The following is a 12,816-nucleotide window of genomic DNA, read 5'->3' as shown; positions in this document are numbered from 1 at the left end:
TATCTTATAGTTTCACGTTCTTCTTGTGGTTTTTTTTAATAGAAATGTTTAACAATAATTCACACTGGTAACCATGGTCCTTCCAAAACATACCAGTGTTAAAAAAAAATCACCAGTACACACATATAGATCATCCTCTAAAGTGCTCATTACAACACTTACGATTGTAAGAAGTCACACAACACCAGGTTATAGTCCAACAGCTTTATTTGAAATCACAAGCTTTCGGAGCGCTGCTCCTTCTTCAGGTGAAGTGGAGAAATGCATAAAGACACAGCTTATATAGTCAGAGAATCATGTCAGATGTTTACAGGTAACCTTTCCAACTGCCATTTATCACACCTCGGCAGAGAGATAATCACAGCAGTCAAAGGTGTGAATGGTGTCCAAACAGGTCAGTCAGGGAAACATTACATCAAAGAACAATGAGGTGGGGTCACAAGGGGTCAAATATTGCAGATGCTGGGGTCTGTATGAAAAACAAAAAAACAGACAAAAAACATTTTTTTTTTTGGCTGGAAATCACAGCAGGTCCGGCCGCATCTGTGTAGAGAGAACAAGCCAATGTCGACTCGAGTCTGGATGACCCTGCATCAGGTGGGGTTACATGTAGCGTGACATGAACCCAAGATCTCAGTTGAGGCCGTCCTCATGGGTGCGGAACTTGGCTATCAGTTTCTGCTCGACGAGACATGATTCTCTGACTATATAAGCTGTGTCTTTATGCATTTCTCCACTTCACCTGAAGAAGGAGCAGCGCTCCGAAAGCTTGTGATTTCAAATAAAGCTGTTGGACTATAACCTGGTGTTGTGTGACTTCTTACATTTTTCCACCCCAGTCCAACTCCGGCATCTCCACACCAACACTTACGATAACATGGTTTACTGGTGGAAGTATCCCAGTCCAATAAAATCGTATAAATCAAGCATTACTTTTCAAAATAACAGGGTCATATTTTAGGGACAACCATCTAAAATGGTTCCTTTTGACTGGTCCACGTCATTAAGCATTATATATCTTAGTCCTCATAACTTTTCGAACCAATATCAATTCCTGGTCATCGTTCTACTGAAGTTTCGGTTGATTCCCTTCTTCTCATCTGCTTTTTCATAATAATCACTTTCATTTTAAGAGCAAGTGGATCATCGCGTCCCTAATTATTATTGCATTTACTGGAGACTTCCAGACTTAACTTTATTTTGAAACTAATGCGTTTGCTTTTGGCAAAATAGAATTGATCCTGGTTGTAACTGTTTCTAATGCGTTGGAATATTTTGGGAGTCGCCATAGGTATGGAGCTGGGTGTGAGCTAGCTTGCTTATTCTAGTTCCATTTTGGAAATCCAATGGGCTCGATTTTGAAGGTGGGTTTAGTATATGTTACTTCCAAACATCGCGACTACAGGGCAAATTGAAATTCATCGAGAGAAGTGATTAAGAGATCCTTCGTCGGATGAACCGCGATCACTCTGTGAAAACTCCAAGAATGTGCAAGTCAACATAGTCAGACTTCCGAGATCGTTCGAAGCTCTGAGGACTTTCCCATGACGTGGGTTTTTAAGGATTACAGCTTGTTGCAGAACCCGTGTGTTAAATAAAAGTTAATGTATGAATTTAGGACAATATTTAAAAAGTACAGTTTTGAATCATTTCGTTTTGCTGATGGCTTCTCACATTTACAATCCAGTTGGAAGCAACTTCTCGCTCGGTTCCCACCTAGTCTGCCCTGTTCCTAATTCATTCAGTACGTCTGTGTCCTTTTGAACTGTCTATCGGCTATCGGCCCTTCCCGATTTAACTGGCTGGATCCCATGGGATCAGTGCTAAATGTCTGCACCTTTACTTGTTGACAACAGCTTCCCCCAACCTCCGCTGAAAGACCATATCGAAATGGTCCTGCGGTAGTCCCTGTGGCCTATACCTCCCCCCTACAGGGACTGGGCTCCGTGACCAGCCTTCCTTGAACCAGATTAAGATTTGTAACTAAAACAGACATTGAGAGGTGTTTATATTTCTCAGCCGCTGTCATGTGTTTGCATACAGTGGATTGGTGTTTACATAAGATCCGATTGTTGTGAATATGAAAGTAAATAAATTGGGGTTCAGAATTAATCATTCATGTTTTGGAAAACCTGGAGTGTCCATTTGAAGAGTGGGGAGGGGAAGAGCTGCTGGTTTCGGAGATGAACCCTCGCAATAAGGATCACAATTCGGGAACCTAACTACAGATCAAGTAAGCCTCGACGCTGGAGCAGATCTGCAGAGTGTGACCTGATTGATTTCCAACCCGCTTTCCCGGTTCCCAGTCAGTGTCAGATAGAATTTGCCTGAGTGAAGCCACGTGTCAGGGACTGTGAAGGAGCGAGGACAAACCAGAGAGGGGGCAGAGCTCGGAGCTCCTTTACTCGCGAAGAAATGAATGGAGTCTTGCAGCGGATTCCTTCGCAAAAAATTAATGCCGCACCAGCATGTCTTTCGCTTGGCTCCCGAGTGCTGATTCTCTGGAAGTGACAGAAAGGGAAGGTTCTTTCAAACTCGCCGTATGAAGATCAGGGTGAAGAGTCTCTGTGATCTAGAGATTAAACATGCCTATGCACCCAGTGACCGCGACTTTAATGTACAGGGGTATCTACACGATCCCTGATATCCTCACCAACCAAGACCCTGTAGACATACCTGAGGATGAACTGGAAGGTTAGTGCTATTCACGTCTCTTATTTCACATCTTGGTCGTGTTACCTGTGAGGACTGTGGCATGTTTGTTTTATGCTACACTCGCAACCTGCGTTTACGGCGTTTCTCACAAACTGAAACTGTTGCTGAGAGGGATCCGAGATTTCTTCTCCCGTAGTTAGAACAGAGGATTGCGACTGTGGAAATGTTTCATTGTACAAGAAATAGAAGCGTTTTTATAGACAGGTGAGTGATAGAGCGAGTGCATTAGATAGGGGAAGATAAACCGAGGCAGAAACCCATGCTAAATACTGTCACAAACACATATGGAATAAATGAAGGGAGAAATTGAGATCATGGGGAAAGGGGCCGAGTGTTCGGTTGGAATACAGAGCATTGACATTCAGCGCGCGTCTGCTGGTCCAGTTTTCCTTTGCCATTGGTGGGAGGAAGACTGAGACCAATTTTCCTCGTCCATGTCGATTTAATTGCTTTTATTGTTGGGGACAATCTATTCCAGAATGCACCTTAGGGCTGAGGTGGACATCTTACACTAAAGGCTTGATATTTCCAGCCTTAAACATCAATCAAGCAGATAATAAAACATTGCCTGGGCGCATGGACCGATCTCGTAGCAACGTGCGAACGTGTTGCTGGATATCTTCTTCCTCTCTTTCCGCTCTGTGGAGAACTTTAATCAGTAATTGAAATTTGTCATGGATTTAAAGAGGTTTAATGCGGTGCGGTGTCCCAGTTCAATGTTCTCTTTAATAGCCCGCTGCTAAACATATACACCAATGTTTGCACATATTCATGAAATCACTTGCTGCTTTGAGAATTCGGTCACGATTATCTTCATGAATTAGTTGCACGTGTAAATGTGCGGGAGAGCAACAGCATTGATAATGAATCTTGTAAAGGTGATTCAAGTCAATAACACCCCAAGATCACTGAAAAAATTAAATCCAAATCGACGCAAGCTATTGGACTCCTGTCTGTATTTTCCAGACATTGGTGTAACTTCTGTCTAACCAGAATGTTCTCAATGAGCTGCCGTGCCTTACAGATTCTACAATAACCTCAGTCTGAATTTCATTAAACCTACTTCCTCCCAACAGAGATCCGTGAGGCTTTTAAAGTCTTTGACCGCGATGGAAACGGGTTTATCTCGAAGCAGGAACTGGGGATGGCGATGCGATCACTGGGCTACATGCCTAATGAGGTGGAACTCGAGGTGATCATCCAGAGACTGGATATGGACGGTAGGAAGCAGAATACAAACCTCTTGCATTCCGGCACTCTCTCATCAAGTGTCAAAATTAAAATAACATGCACTGTGGTTCAGAGTTAGACAGGTGTTTTAATCTACACGATGATTTAAACTCAAGAATTCACATAAGGTGTGGATCAATTCGGAATTCGCTCCAGCAGTAATAATTTGCCCGTGATCTGGTTTCTGTCGAGTTCAGTTATTGGGAAATGTTTGCTGAATTGGTCATTCGTTTGTTGTCTCGTAAACGTTCGTTTTCTGTTGTGCCACAACCCGATCCCACCTAACCAGAGGTTCGATAACATGGAGCTAAGTGGGTCATGGAAAGGTTAAAGTCCACAGCTGCCAATTAATATTAGGCCTAGGAAAGCAACAGGTTTTACATCAAAATGATACAACCCAATTAAACAAGTACAACTAAATACAATCTGAACAGGGTGTTAAAGTTGAAGCGCTGGCAGTATTTAGCAAAGTAAATAAAGCACACTGTAAAGAAGGTAGAAAATAATGTACTGTACTGTCACTTTACATCCAAGATGTTTTTTGGCCCCGGCAGGCCCCAGACAATGGCACTTAGTTCCAATGATAAAAATTGGGTACTATTTACTGGAAGCAATGGCGGTTGTCCACAATTTAAAATGCCAATGACTGCTTTCCTGAGCCTACAAGAGTTTAGCTGGTATCAGAGAAATGGTCTCAAGCTGAGCGAGCAGTGCGCATTATTTACTGTAGGAAAGTGTATCGAAGAGGCTCTGAACGGCAAGGCGTTGGTTGCTACGTTTGAGGTGTAATAGTCTCAAGCATGTTGAATTGTCCCGATGTAACTTGGTCATGTTTGGGCTGATTACCCAATCTCGCTGCCAATTGAGTTTATGGAATGTGGATCTCATCAAAGGCTTGGCCGGAATTCTAATGCCAAGAGGATAACCTTGGGTAGAAAGAGGGGTCTCTGGTACCTGGAAAGCGAGTCACTCAGAGCACGATTGTGTCCGAATGATCGAGGGAAAGGGAGCCTTGATTTGCCGCGTTTTTTAAAGAAACCCTGAGCAGCAAATTTGAATATGTTATCCTCACGTCTCCTTCAGAAGATGCCAAAGAGCAATTAATCTCTTGTGTGCCTCGCTAAATACTTGTTCAGTCGATTGTTGTAGTATTGTCTTTTTCCGACGCTTCATCGAGTTTTTTAAATTGTAAATAAATAAATATATAATTATTTTAGCCTGCAACGAGCGGTGGATAATCTGCTATATTAAACTGATTGCTAGGCTAACACCAGACCGTGTGTATTCCGGGAGGCAGATTATTGCCAATGCTGACCATTGTTCGTCTGCGGGCCACACACCTCTGTGCCGGATTAATGGCCGCTTCTGGATAATAAGAGATGTGTTGAGGGGGAAACTCAGTTACCGTTCAAAGCAAAACATGAGAACTGGTGGCAGCCTGGTAGGAAAATATCACTCACAGGTCCGACAGGTTCTTTAAAGTTTAAATGAGACCAGAATAGGTTCAGATAATGTCCAAAAAGAAGGGAAAAACAACTTGAAGTGCACAAACTGGAGTCAGAATTGGTGATGGATAAGCCACAACAGTGAGATGAAAATGAAATGCAATGCCTGGAGGGAACAGAAAATAGAGATGAAATGGTAACTTCAATGCCAGCATGAGCTACACCAACAGAAGAAGAAGCAACACATACACAAATCTAGCAAGAAAGAACCCCAGTTCCATGATTTTATGAAAGAGAAATCGTGTTTGACAAATTGAGGATGTAACTAGCAGGGTTGATAAAGGGAATGTAGTATATTTGGATTCCCAAAAGGCATTTGATAAGATGCCACATAAAAGGTTAGGGCTCATGGGGTTGGGGGTAATATAGTATCATCGATAGAGAATTGGTTAATGGACAGAAAACAGAGAGTAGGGATAAACAGATCTTTTTCAGGCTGGCCGGCTGTAACTAGTGGGGTGCCACAAGGATCAGTGTTGGGGTCTCAGCTATTTACAATCTATATTAATGACCTAGATGAAGGGGCTGAGTGTAATGTATCCAAGTTTGCTGATGATACAAAGCTAGGTGGGACAGTAAGCTGTGAGGAGGGCCACAATTTTTCCGGTCAATGCGGCTTGGGAGCCGGACAGCTGCCTTCCGGGTTCCAGTCCTGCCCCCAATGATGTCTGACGCACAGATGTGATTTTGCATCAATTGGCCTTGTTAAGCCCGCCCTGCGGGCTTGCCGGCCAATTAAGAGGAAGCCGACATAATTTGATGACACGTCATCTGCCGGTTTTCTTAAAGGGGCCACGCACCATTTTTTTGACAGCTGATTTTTCAGTGCTTGACAGCCTTGAAGTGCTGCAAACACTGACAATCACTGTACAAAGGTGAGCCCTTGCATCCAGGCTCTCCAGTGACTCCCTCCTTAGGCTAGAACAGATGGCAGTTGCAGGTAAGGTTACAGAAGCGATCTGTCACTAGTGAGAGAGTTTCTCCCAATAAGGTGGGACTACACAAACAATTCAAAACTTGTCATCTACAGAAAAGTCTAAATATATTAAAAATGATTTTCCCAACATTTTCTTACCTCTGAAACTCACCAGTGTACCATTGGATCCTTCACACCACTTCTGCAGCTGTCATCAATGCACAAACATTACAGTAGACCCACGCACACCACACTTATCTGGCGTGGTGTCCAGACGTCAAGAAGCCCGCAGTAGACCTGTCAAAATTGCAAAAAGCCTCTTAACTGCCTGTTAACAACCTGTTAACAAGCAGTTAAGTGCCTATAATCCTCTTCCGCCGCTATGTGTCGGATCCCTGCACAAATCAAGGACCCGACACCTGGGAAGATTGTCTGGAGGCGGGTTGACCCGCTGTCAATCTTTGCGATTTTGCCGGATTTCCCTCCTCCGAACCTGCCCACTGAGCGCTGGCAAAATTCAGGCCAAAGAGTCTGCAAAGGGATATAGATAGACTGAGTGAGTGGGCAGTAAGGTGGCAGATGGAGTATAATGTAGGGAAATGTGAGGTTATTCACTTTGGTAGGTAGAATAGAAAAACAGAATATTGTTTAAATGGTGAGAAACTTGCAAATGTTGGTGTTGAGAGAGATTTGGGTGTCCTTGTGCAAGAAACACAGAAAGCTAGCATGCAGGTATACAGCAAGCAACAAGGAAGGCAAATGGCATGTTGGCATTTATTGCAAGGGGGTTGGCGTATAAGAGTAAGGAAGTCTTGCTACAATTGTACAGGGCCTTGGTGAGACCACACCTGGAGTACTGTGCACAGATTTGGTCTCCTTATCTAAGGAAGGATATACTTGCCTTGGAGGCGGTGCAACAAAGGTTCACTAGATTGATTCCGGGATGAGAGGGCTGTCCTATGAGGAGAGATTGTGTAGAATGGGCCAATACTCTCTGGAGTTTAGAAGAATGAGAGGTGATCTCATTGAAACATATAAGATTCTGAAGGGGATTGACAGGGTAGATGCTGAGAGGTTGTTTTCCCCTGGCTGGAGTGTCTAGAACTAGGGGGTATAGGCTCAGGATAAGGGGTCAGCCATTTAAGACTGAGATGAGGAGGAATTTCTTCACTCAGCGTGTTGTGAATCTTTGGAATTCTCTGCCCCAGAGGGCTGTGGATGCTGAGTCGTTGAGTACATTCAAGGCTGAGAGAGATAGATTTTTGGACTCTCGGGGAATCAAGGGATATGGAGATCGGGCGGGAAAGTGGAGTTGAGGTCGATGATCAGCCATGATATTGAATGGCAGAGCAGGCTCGAGAGGCCATATGGCCTACTTCTCTTATTTCTTATGTTCTTATGATGAGGAGAAAAAGCCACATGGCGGAGAAGGACATGGTTACAAACTAGGCAAGTGTGATCCAGTACAGGCAGCCCATAATCTGGTACACAATAGATTTACTAAATCTAACCATCTTCCAAATTTGAATAACCCTGAGGACATACATGGTTTCTTCAAGAGATTTGAATTGTTAATGGGGCAACTCAAGTGGGACAGAGAAGTATAAAAGAAAGAAAGAACTTGCCTTTATGTAGCATCTAATGCCTTTCACATCCCCAGGATGTCCCAAAGTGATTCACAGCCAGTTAATTACTTTTGAATTATAGTTTCTGTTGTTATATAAGCAAATCCAACAGCCAATTTGTACACTGCAAATGGCAAAAGAGATAGAAACAGAAACATAGGAGCAGGAGTAGGCCATTCTGCCCTTCGAGCCTGCTCCGCCATTCAATATGACCATGGCTGATCCTCTATCTCAATAGCATATTCCCGCACTCTCCCCATACCCCTTGATGCCTTTTGTGTCTAGAAATCTATCTATCTCCTTCTTAAATATATTCAGTGACTTGGCCTCCACAGCTTTCTGTGGCAGAGAATTCCACAGGTTCACCACCTTCTGAATGAAGAAATTTCTCCTCATCTCAGTCCTAAATGTCCTACCCCGTATCCTGAGACTATGACTCCTCGTTCTAGAGCCCCCAGCCAGGGGAAACATCCTCCCTGCATCCAGTCTGTCTAGCCCTGTCAGAATTTTATACGTTTCAATGAGATCCCCTCTCATTCTTCTAAACTCGAGTGAATACAGGCCTAGTCGACCCAATCTCTCCTCATACGACAGTCCTGCTATCCCAGGAATCAGTCTGGTGAACCTTCGCTGCACTCCCTCTATGGCAAGTATATCCTTTCTTAGGTAAGGAGACCAAAACTGCACACAGTGCTCCAGGTGTGGTCTCACCAAGGCCCTGTACAACTGTAGTAAGACATCCTTGCTCCTGTACTCAAATCCTCTTGCAATGAAGACCAACATACCATTTTCCTTCCTAACTGCTTGCTGCTCCTGCATGTTTGCTTTCAGTGACTGGTGTACAAGGACACCCAGGTCCCTTTGTGCTTCAACATTTCCCAATCTATCACCATTTAAATAATACTCTATCTTTCTGTTTTTCCTACCGAAGTGGATAACTTCACATTTATCCACGTTATACTGCATCTGCCATGTATTTGCCCACTCACTCAACTTGTCTAAATTGCCTTGAAGCCTCTTTGCATCCTCCTCACAACTCTCAATCCCACCTAGTTTCATGTCATAAGCAAACATGGAAATATTACATTTGGTTCCATCATCCAAATCATTGATATATATTGTGAATAGCTGGGGCCCAAGCACTGATCCCTGTGGTACCCCACTAGTCACCGCCTGCCACCCTGAAAAAGACCCATTTATTCCTACTCTCTGTTTCCTGTCTGTTAACCAATTTTCAATCCATGCCAGTATATTACCCCCAATCCCATGTGCTTTAATTTTGCATACTAACCTCTTATGTGGGACTTTATCAAAGGCCTTCTGAAAATCCAAATACACCACATCCACTGGTTCTCCCTTATCTATTCTACCTGTTACATCCTCAAAAAACTCCAGTAGGTTTGTCAAACACGATTTCCCTTTCATAAATCCACGTTGACTTTGTCTAATCCCGTTGATATTTTCTAAGTGCCCTGTTATCACATCCTTTAAAATAGACGGTAGCATTTTCCCTACTACTGATGTTAGGTTAACCGGTCTGTAGTTCCCTGTTTTCTCTCCCTTTTTTAAATAGCAGGGTTACATTTGCCACCCTCCAATCTGCAGGAACTGTTCCATAATCTATAGAATTTTGGAAGATGACAACCAATGCATCCACTATTTCCATGGCTACCTCTTTTAGTACTCTGGGATGTAGATTATCAGGCCCTGGGGATTTATCAGCTTTCAGTCCCATTTAATTTCTCCAGCACTTTTTTTACAAATACTAATTTCCTTTAATTCCTCCTTCTCACTAGACCCTTGGTTCCCTAGCATTCTTGGGAAGTTATTTGTGTCCTCTTCCGTGAAGACAGAACCAAAGTATTTATTTAATTGCCATGCCATTTGCTTGTTCCCCATTATAAATTCTCCCGTTCCTGACTGTGAGATAAATGACCAGTTAATCTTTTTTTGGTGGTGTTGGTTCAGGGATGAATGTTGGCATGCATATCGGGAGAGCTCCCCTCTTCTTCTTCTTTCAGTAATGCCACCGGATCTGTTACTTCCACCTGAATAGGCAGACAGGGCCCTTGGTTTAGCAATTCATCCAAAATACACCACATCCATCAGTACTGTACTGAGCATGCTCGGGTCCTGGCATGGGGGCTTAAACCTTCAGAACTCAGGAGCAAGGATGCTGCCACCAAGCCAAGCTGATACTATCACTCATTGCATTGACTCTATATTCTCATGTAGAAGCTCATTCATGTATATCATTATAATTCAGTGAATTGCACAATTGCAAATTATTTTAACCTCATCCTAGAAATGTAATGGCACAAATTTAAAATGCTACTTAATTCAGTGAATTGCACAATTCCAAATTATTTTAACCTCATTCTAGAAATTTGATGGCATAAATTTAAAATGCTACTTAAAGTTCTTAATCATACTTATCATGGAAACTTCCTAAAAAGTAGATTTATCATTAACCAATTAAATGCAAATAGCTTCAGCTTTAAAAAGCTCTCAGAGGCTCAAGTCTCTGAATGACTGAACAATAATCTACTTAATGTAGCGAGCAACCAGTGATATTAGGACCATTTAGTCAGATGCCAAGACATAACCCCTTCACATTCCCAGCCTCTCTCAACTTTGTAAAAGGAAAGACATGGAAACATCAGAATGTATTTTACATCTTCAGGGGGGTTGTGCCTCTTTTAACATTAGCTCCTTCCCCTTCAGGTGCTCAGCAAGTGCCCAGTACAGCACCTCTGGATTTCTTAGCTGTTCAGTGATGGGTCGGGGACACAGCGAGGCTGAGGCAGCAGGCAAAAGTCTCACCTCCAGCAGTGATACTGCGTGATTTATTAAGTGTCTAAAGTTAATTGCATGTGCAACATCTGTCCCTAATAATTGGTTGAAGGACTTATTGCTGTGTTAAACCTACATTGGAATTTGTTAAATGGCATTAATGCTGCTCAAAGAAGTCTTAACAGCTGGACTGCTATTTACTGTATGCTGGTAAGTCAGTGAGAAAATTACCACTTGTTACCCATTGTATCTTATTTTTTAGGTAGTTTCTAGGTCTATAGTGAAAAATACAGAAAGTAATTAGATCCCTCTGGACTACTATTTACTTTAAACATAATTTGAACGTGCTGCCAGCTAATTGACCCTTTAAAAATCCAAGTATACATCGATCAGTGTTGCTTGATTTTCAATTGATGAAGAAAGTCAATATTGGGGGTATTTTGCATCCCTACCATCATATGTGCATTGTTACTTTTGCCACATTCACATACAGTTGGGGATACCACAGCGGAGTCATTTACTGGGATATAGAGGTGCAGTGTATGAGGAGTCTCAGATTCTTCAGGGAGGCTGTGACTCAGAAATGTCCTGTGGTGCACAAAGATCTGGAGAGACAGCCTGCAATACTATCAGTGGCAATGAAGAGTACCATTGCCCTCAACTGTGAGGCCACAGGGATCCAGCAGGCACCCATGGAAGACAGCTCAGCAGTTAGGACAATTGGCATTTTAATTTTTGTGCAACGCAAAAAACCACAGACTGAGTTAGTGTTACTGGGTTGTGCCTTGGTTGTGTTGTATGAGTGCAATGTGTTTTTCTGGAGTATTTACATAGAATTACATAGACATGGAAACAGGCTATTCAGTCCGACCAGTCCATGTTGGTGTTTATCCTCCACACGAGCAGTAGTCCTAATCCCATGTGTCCATCTTGTTCCCATATCCCATTATTCCCTTTTCCTTCGACCACCTATCTAACCTATTTGTAAATGTTGACATCGTTTCTGCTTCAATCACTAACGACTGTCATGCATTCTGCAGCCTCACAACCCCCTGTGTAAAAAAAGTTTCTCCTTGTCTCGGTCCTAAATTTCTCACATTTAATCTTATATCTACGCCCTCTCATTTTAGACTCCAAAATCACTGAAAACAGTCTGGTTATATTTATTCTGTCCCATACCTTCATAATTTTAAACACTTCTATCAAATCACCCTTAATCTCCATTGTTCTCATGAAAGCAGCTCCAGTTTTTCAAGTCTTTCTTCATATTTGGATTTTCTCATATCAGACAGCATCCTAGTATATCTGTGCTGTGCTCTCTGTATTGCCTCAGCATCCTTCCTATAGTGCAGAGCCGAAAACTGCACACAGTATTCCAACTGTGGTCTTATTACGGTTTTTTATAGGTTCATCATTGCATCTTGACATTTACATTCCACACCTCTTGCCATAAAACCCAGTATTTTATTAGCTATTTTTACAGCCTTATCCACTAGAAGCAAGCCTTTAATGTCTAGTGAACTTGAACCACCAAATCTCTCAGCGCTTCCCTGTCACCCAGCTTTCCTACGTTCAAAGTATAATTTTTACAAAAATGTATATTTACTGACATTAAATGTCATCTGTGACTTTTTTTCACATTCCACCACCTTATCAACATCCCCTTGCAGCTTCCTTTGATCCTCAGAATTAGTTACTGTGCCTTCAAATTTAGACACCACTCCCTCTAGTGCAATATCCAAGTAATTGATTACACAGTGAACAGATGCTGTCCCAGAGCAGAACCCTGTGGGACACCACTAGCCACTTACAACCACTCAGAGAAATGGCCTTTAACTCATAATCTCGGTTTCCTCCCTTCTAACCAGTTTTTAATCCAATCTGCTACCCTCCTCCTAATTCCATACGCCTTAATCTCTAAAATCTCCTTGGGAGTACCTTGTCCATCCACCTCTTGCCTCTTGTATGCCATGAAGTTTGTGTTGGTTGTGCAGATGTCTCTCTACTAAGATGTCTCTCTACTAGATGCTAC

General features: G+C 42.6%; 1 protein-coding gene across 1 annotated transcript in view; it reads left to right on the top strand.

The window, feature by feature from the left end:
* Positions 1–1,492: 1,492 nt before the first annotated feature.
* The window catches only part of LOC147104402 (calcium-binding protein 7), a 119,471-nt gene continuing 108,147 nt past the window's right edge, over positions 1,493–12,816 (top strand). Inside the window, exons 1-2 of the mRNA XM_085961729.1 lie at positions 1,493–2,694; positions 3,792–3,935. Of these exons, the coding sequence (XP_085817855.1) occupies positions 2,586–2,694; positions 3,792–3,935 (253 nt within the window). The 5' untranslated portion in view covers positions 1,493–2,585. The remainder of the gene's footprint in view (positions 2,695–3,791; positions 3,936–12,816) is intronic.

The sequence above is a fragment of the Somniosus microcephalus genome, chromosome 19 (genome assembly GCF_052327205.1).
Source record: "Somniosus microcephalus isolate GS21.2 chromosome 19, FLI_Smic_1.0, whole genome shotgun sequence".
Taxonomy (NCBI): Eukaryota; Metazoa; Chordata; class Chondrichthyes; order Squaliformes; family Somniosidae; genus Somniosus; species Somniosus microcephalus.
This window is presented reverse-complemented; position numbering and strand designations above follow the sequence as displayed.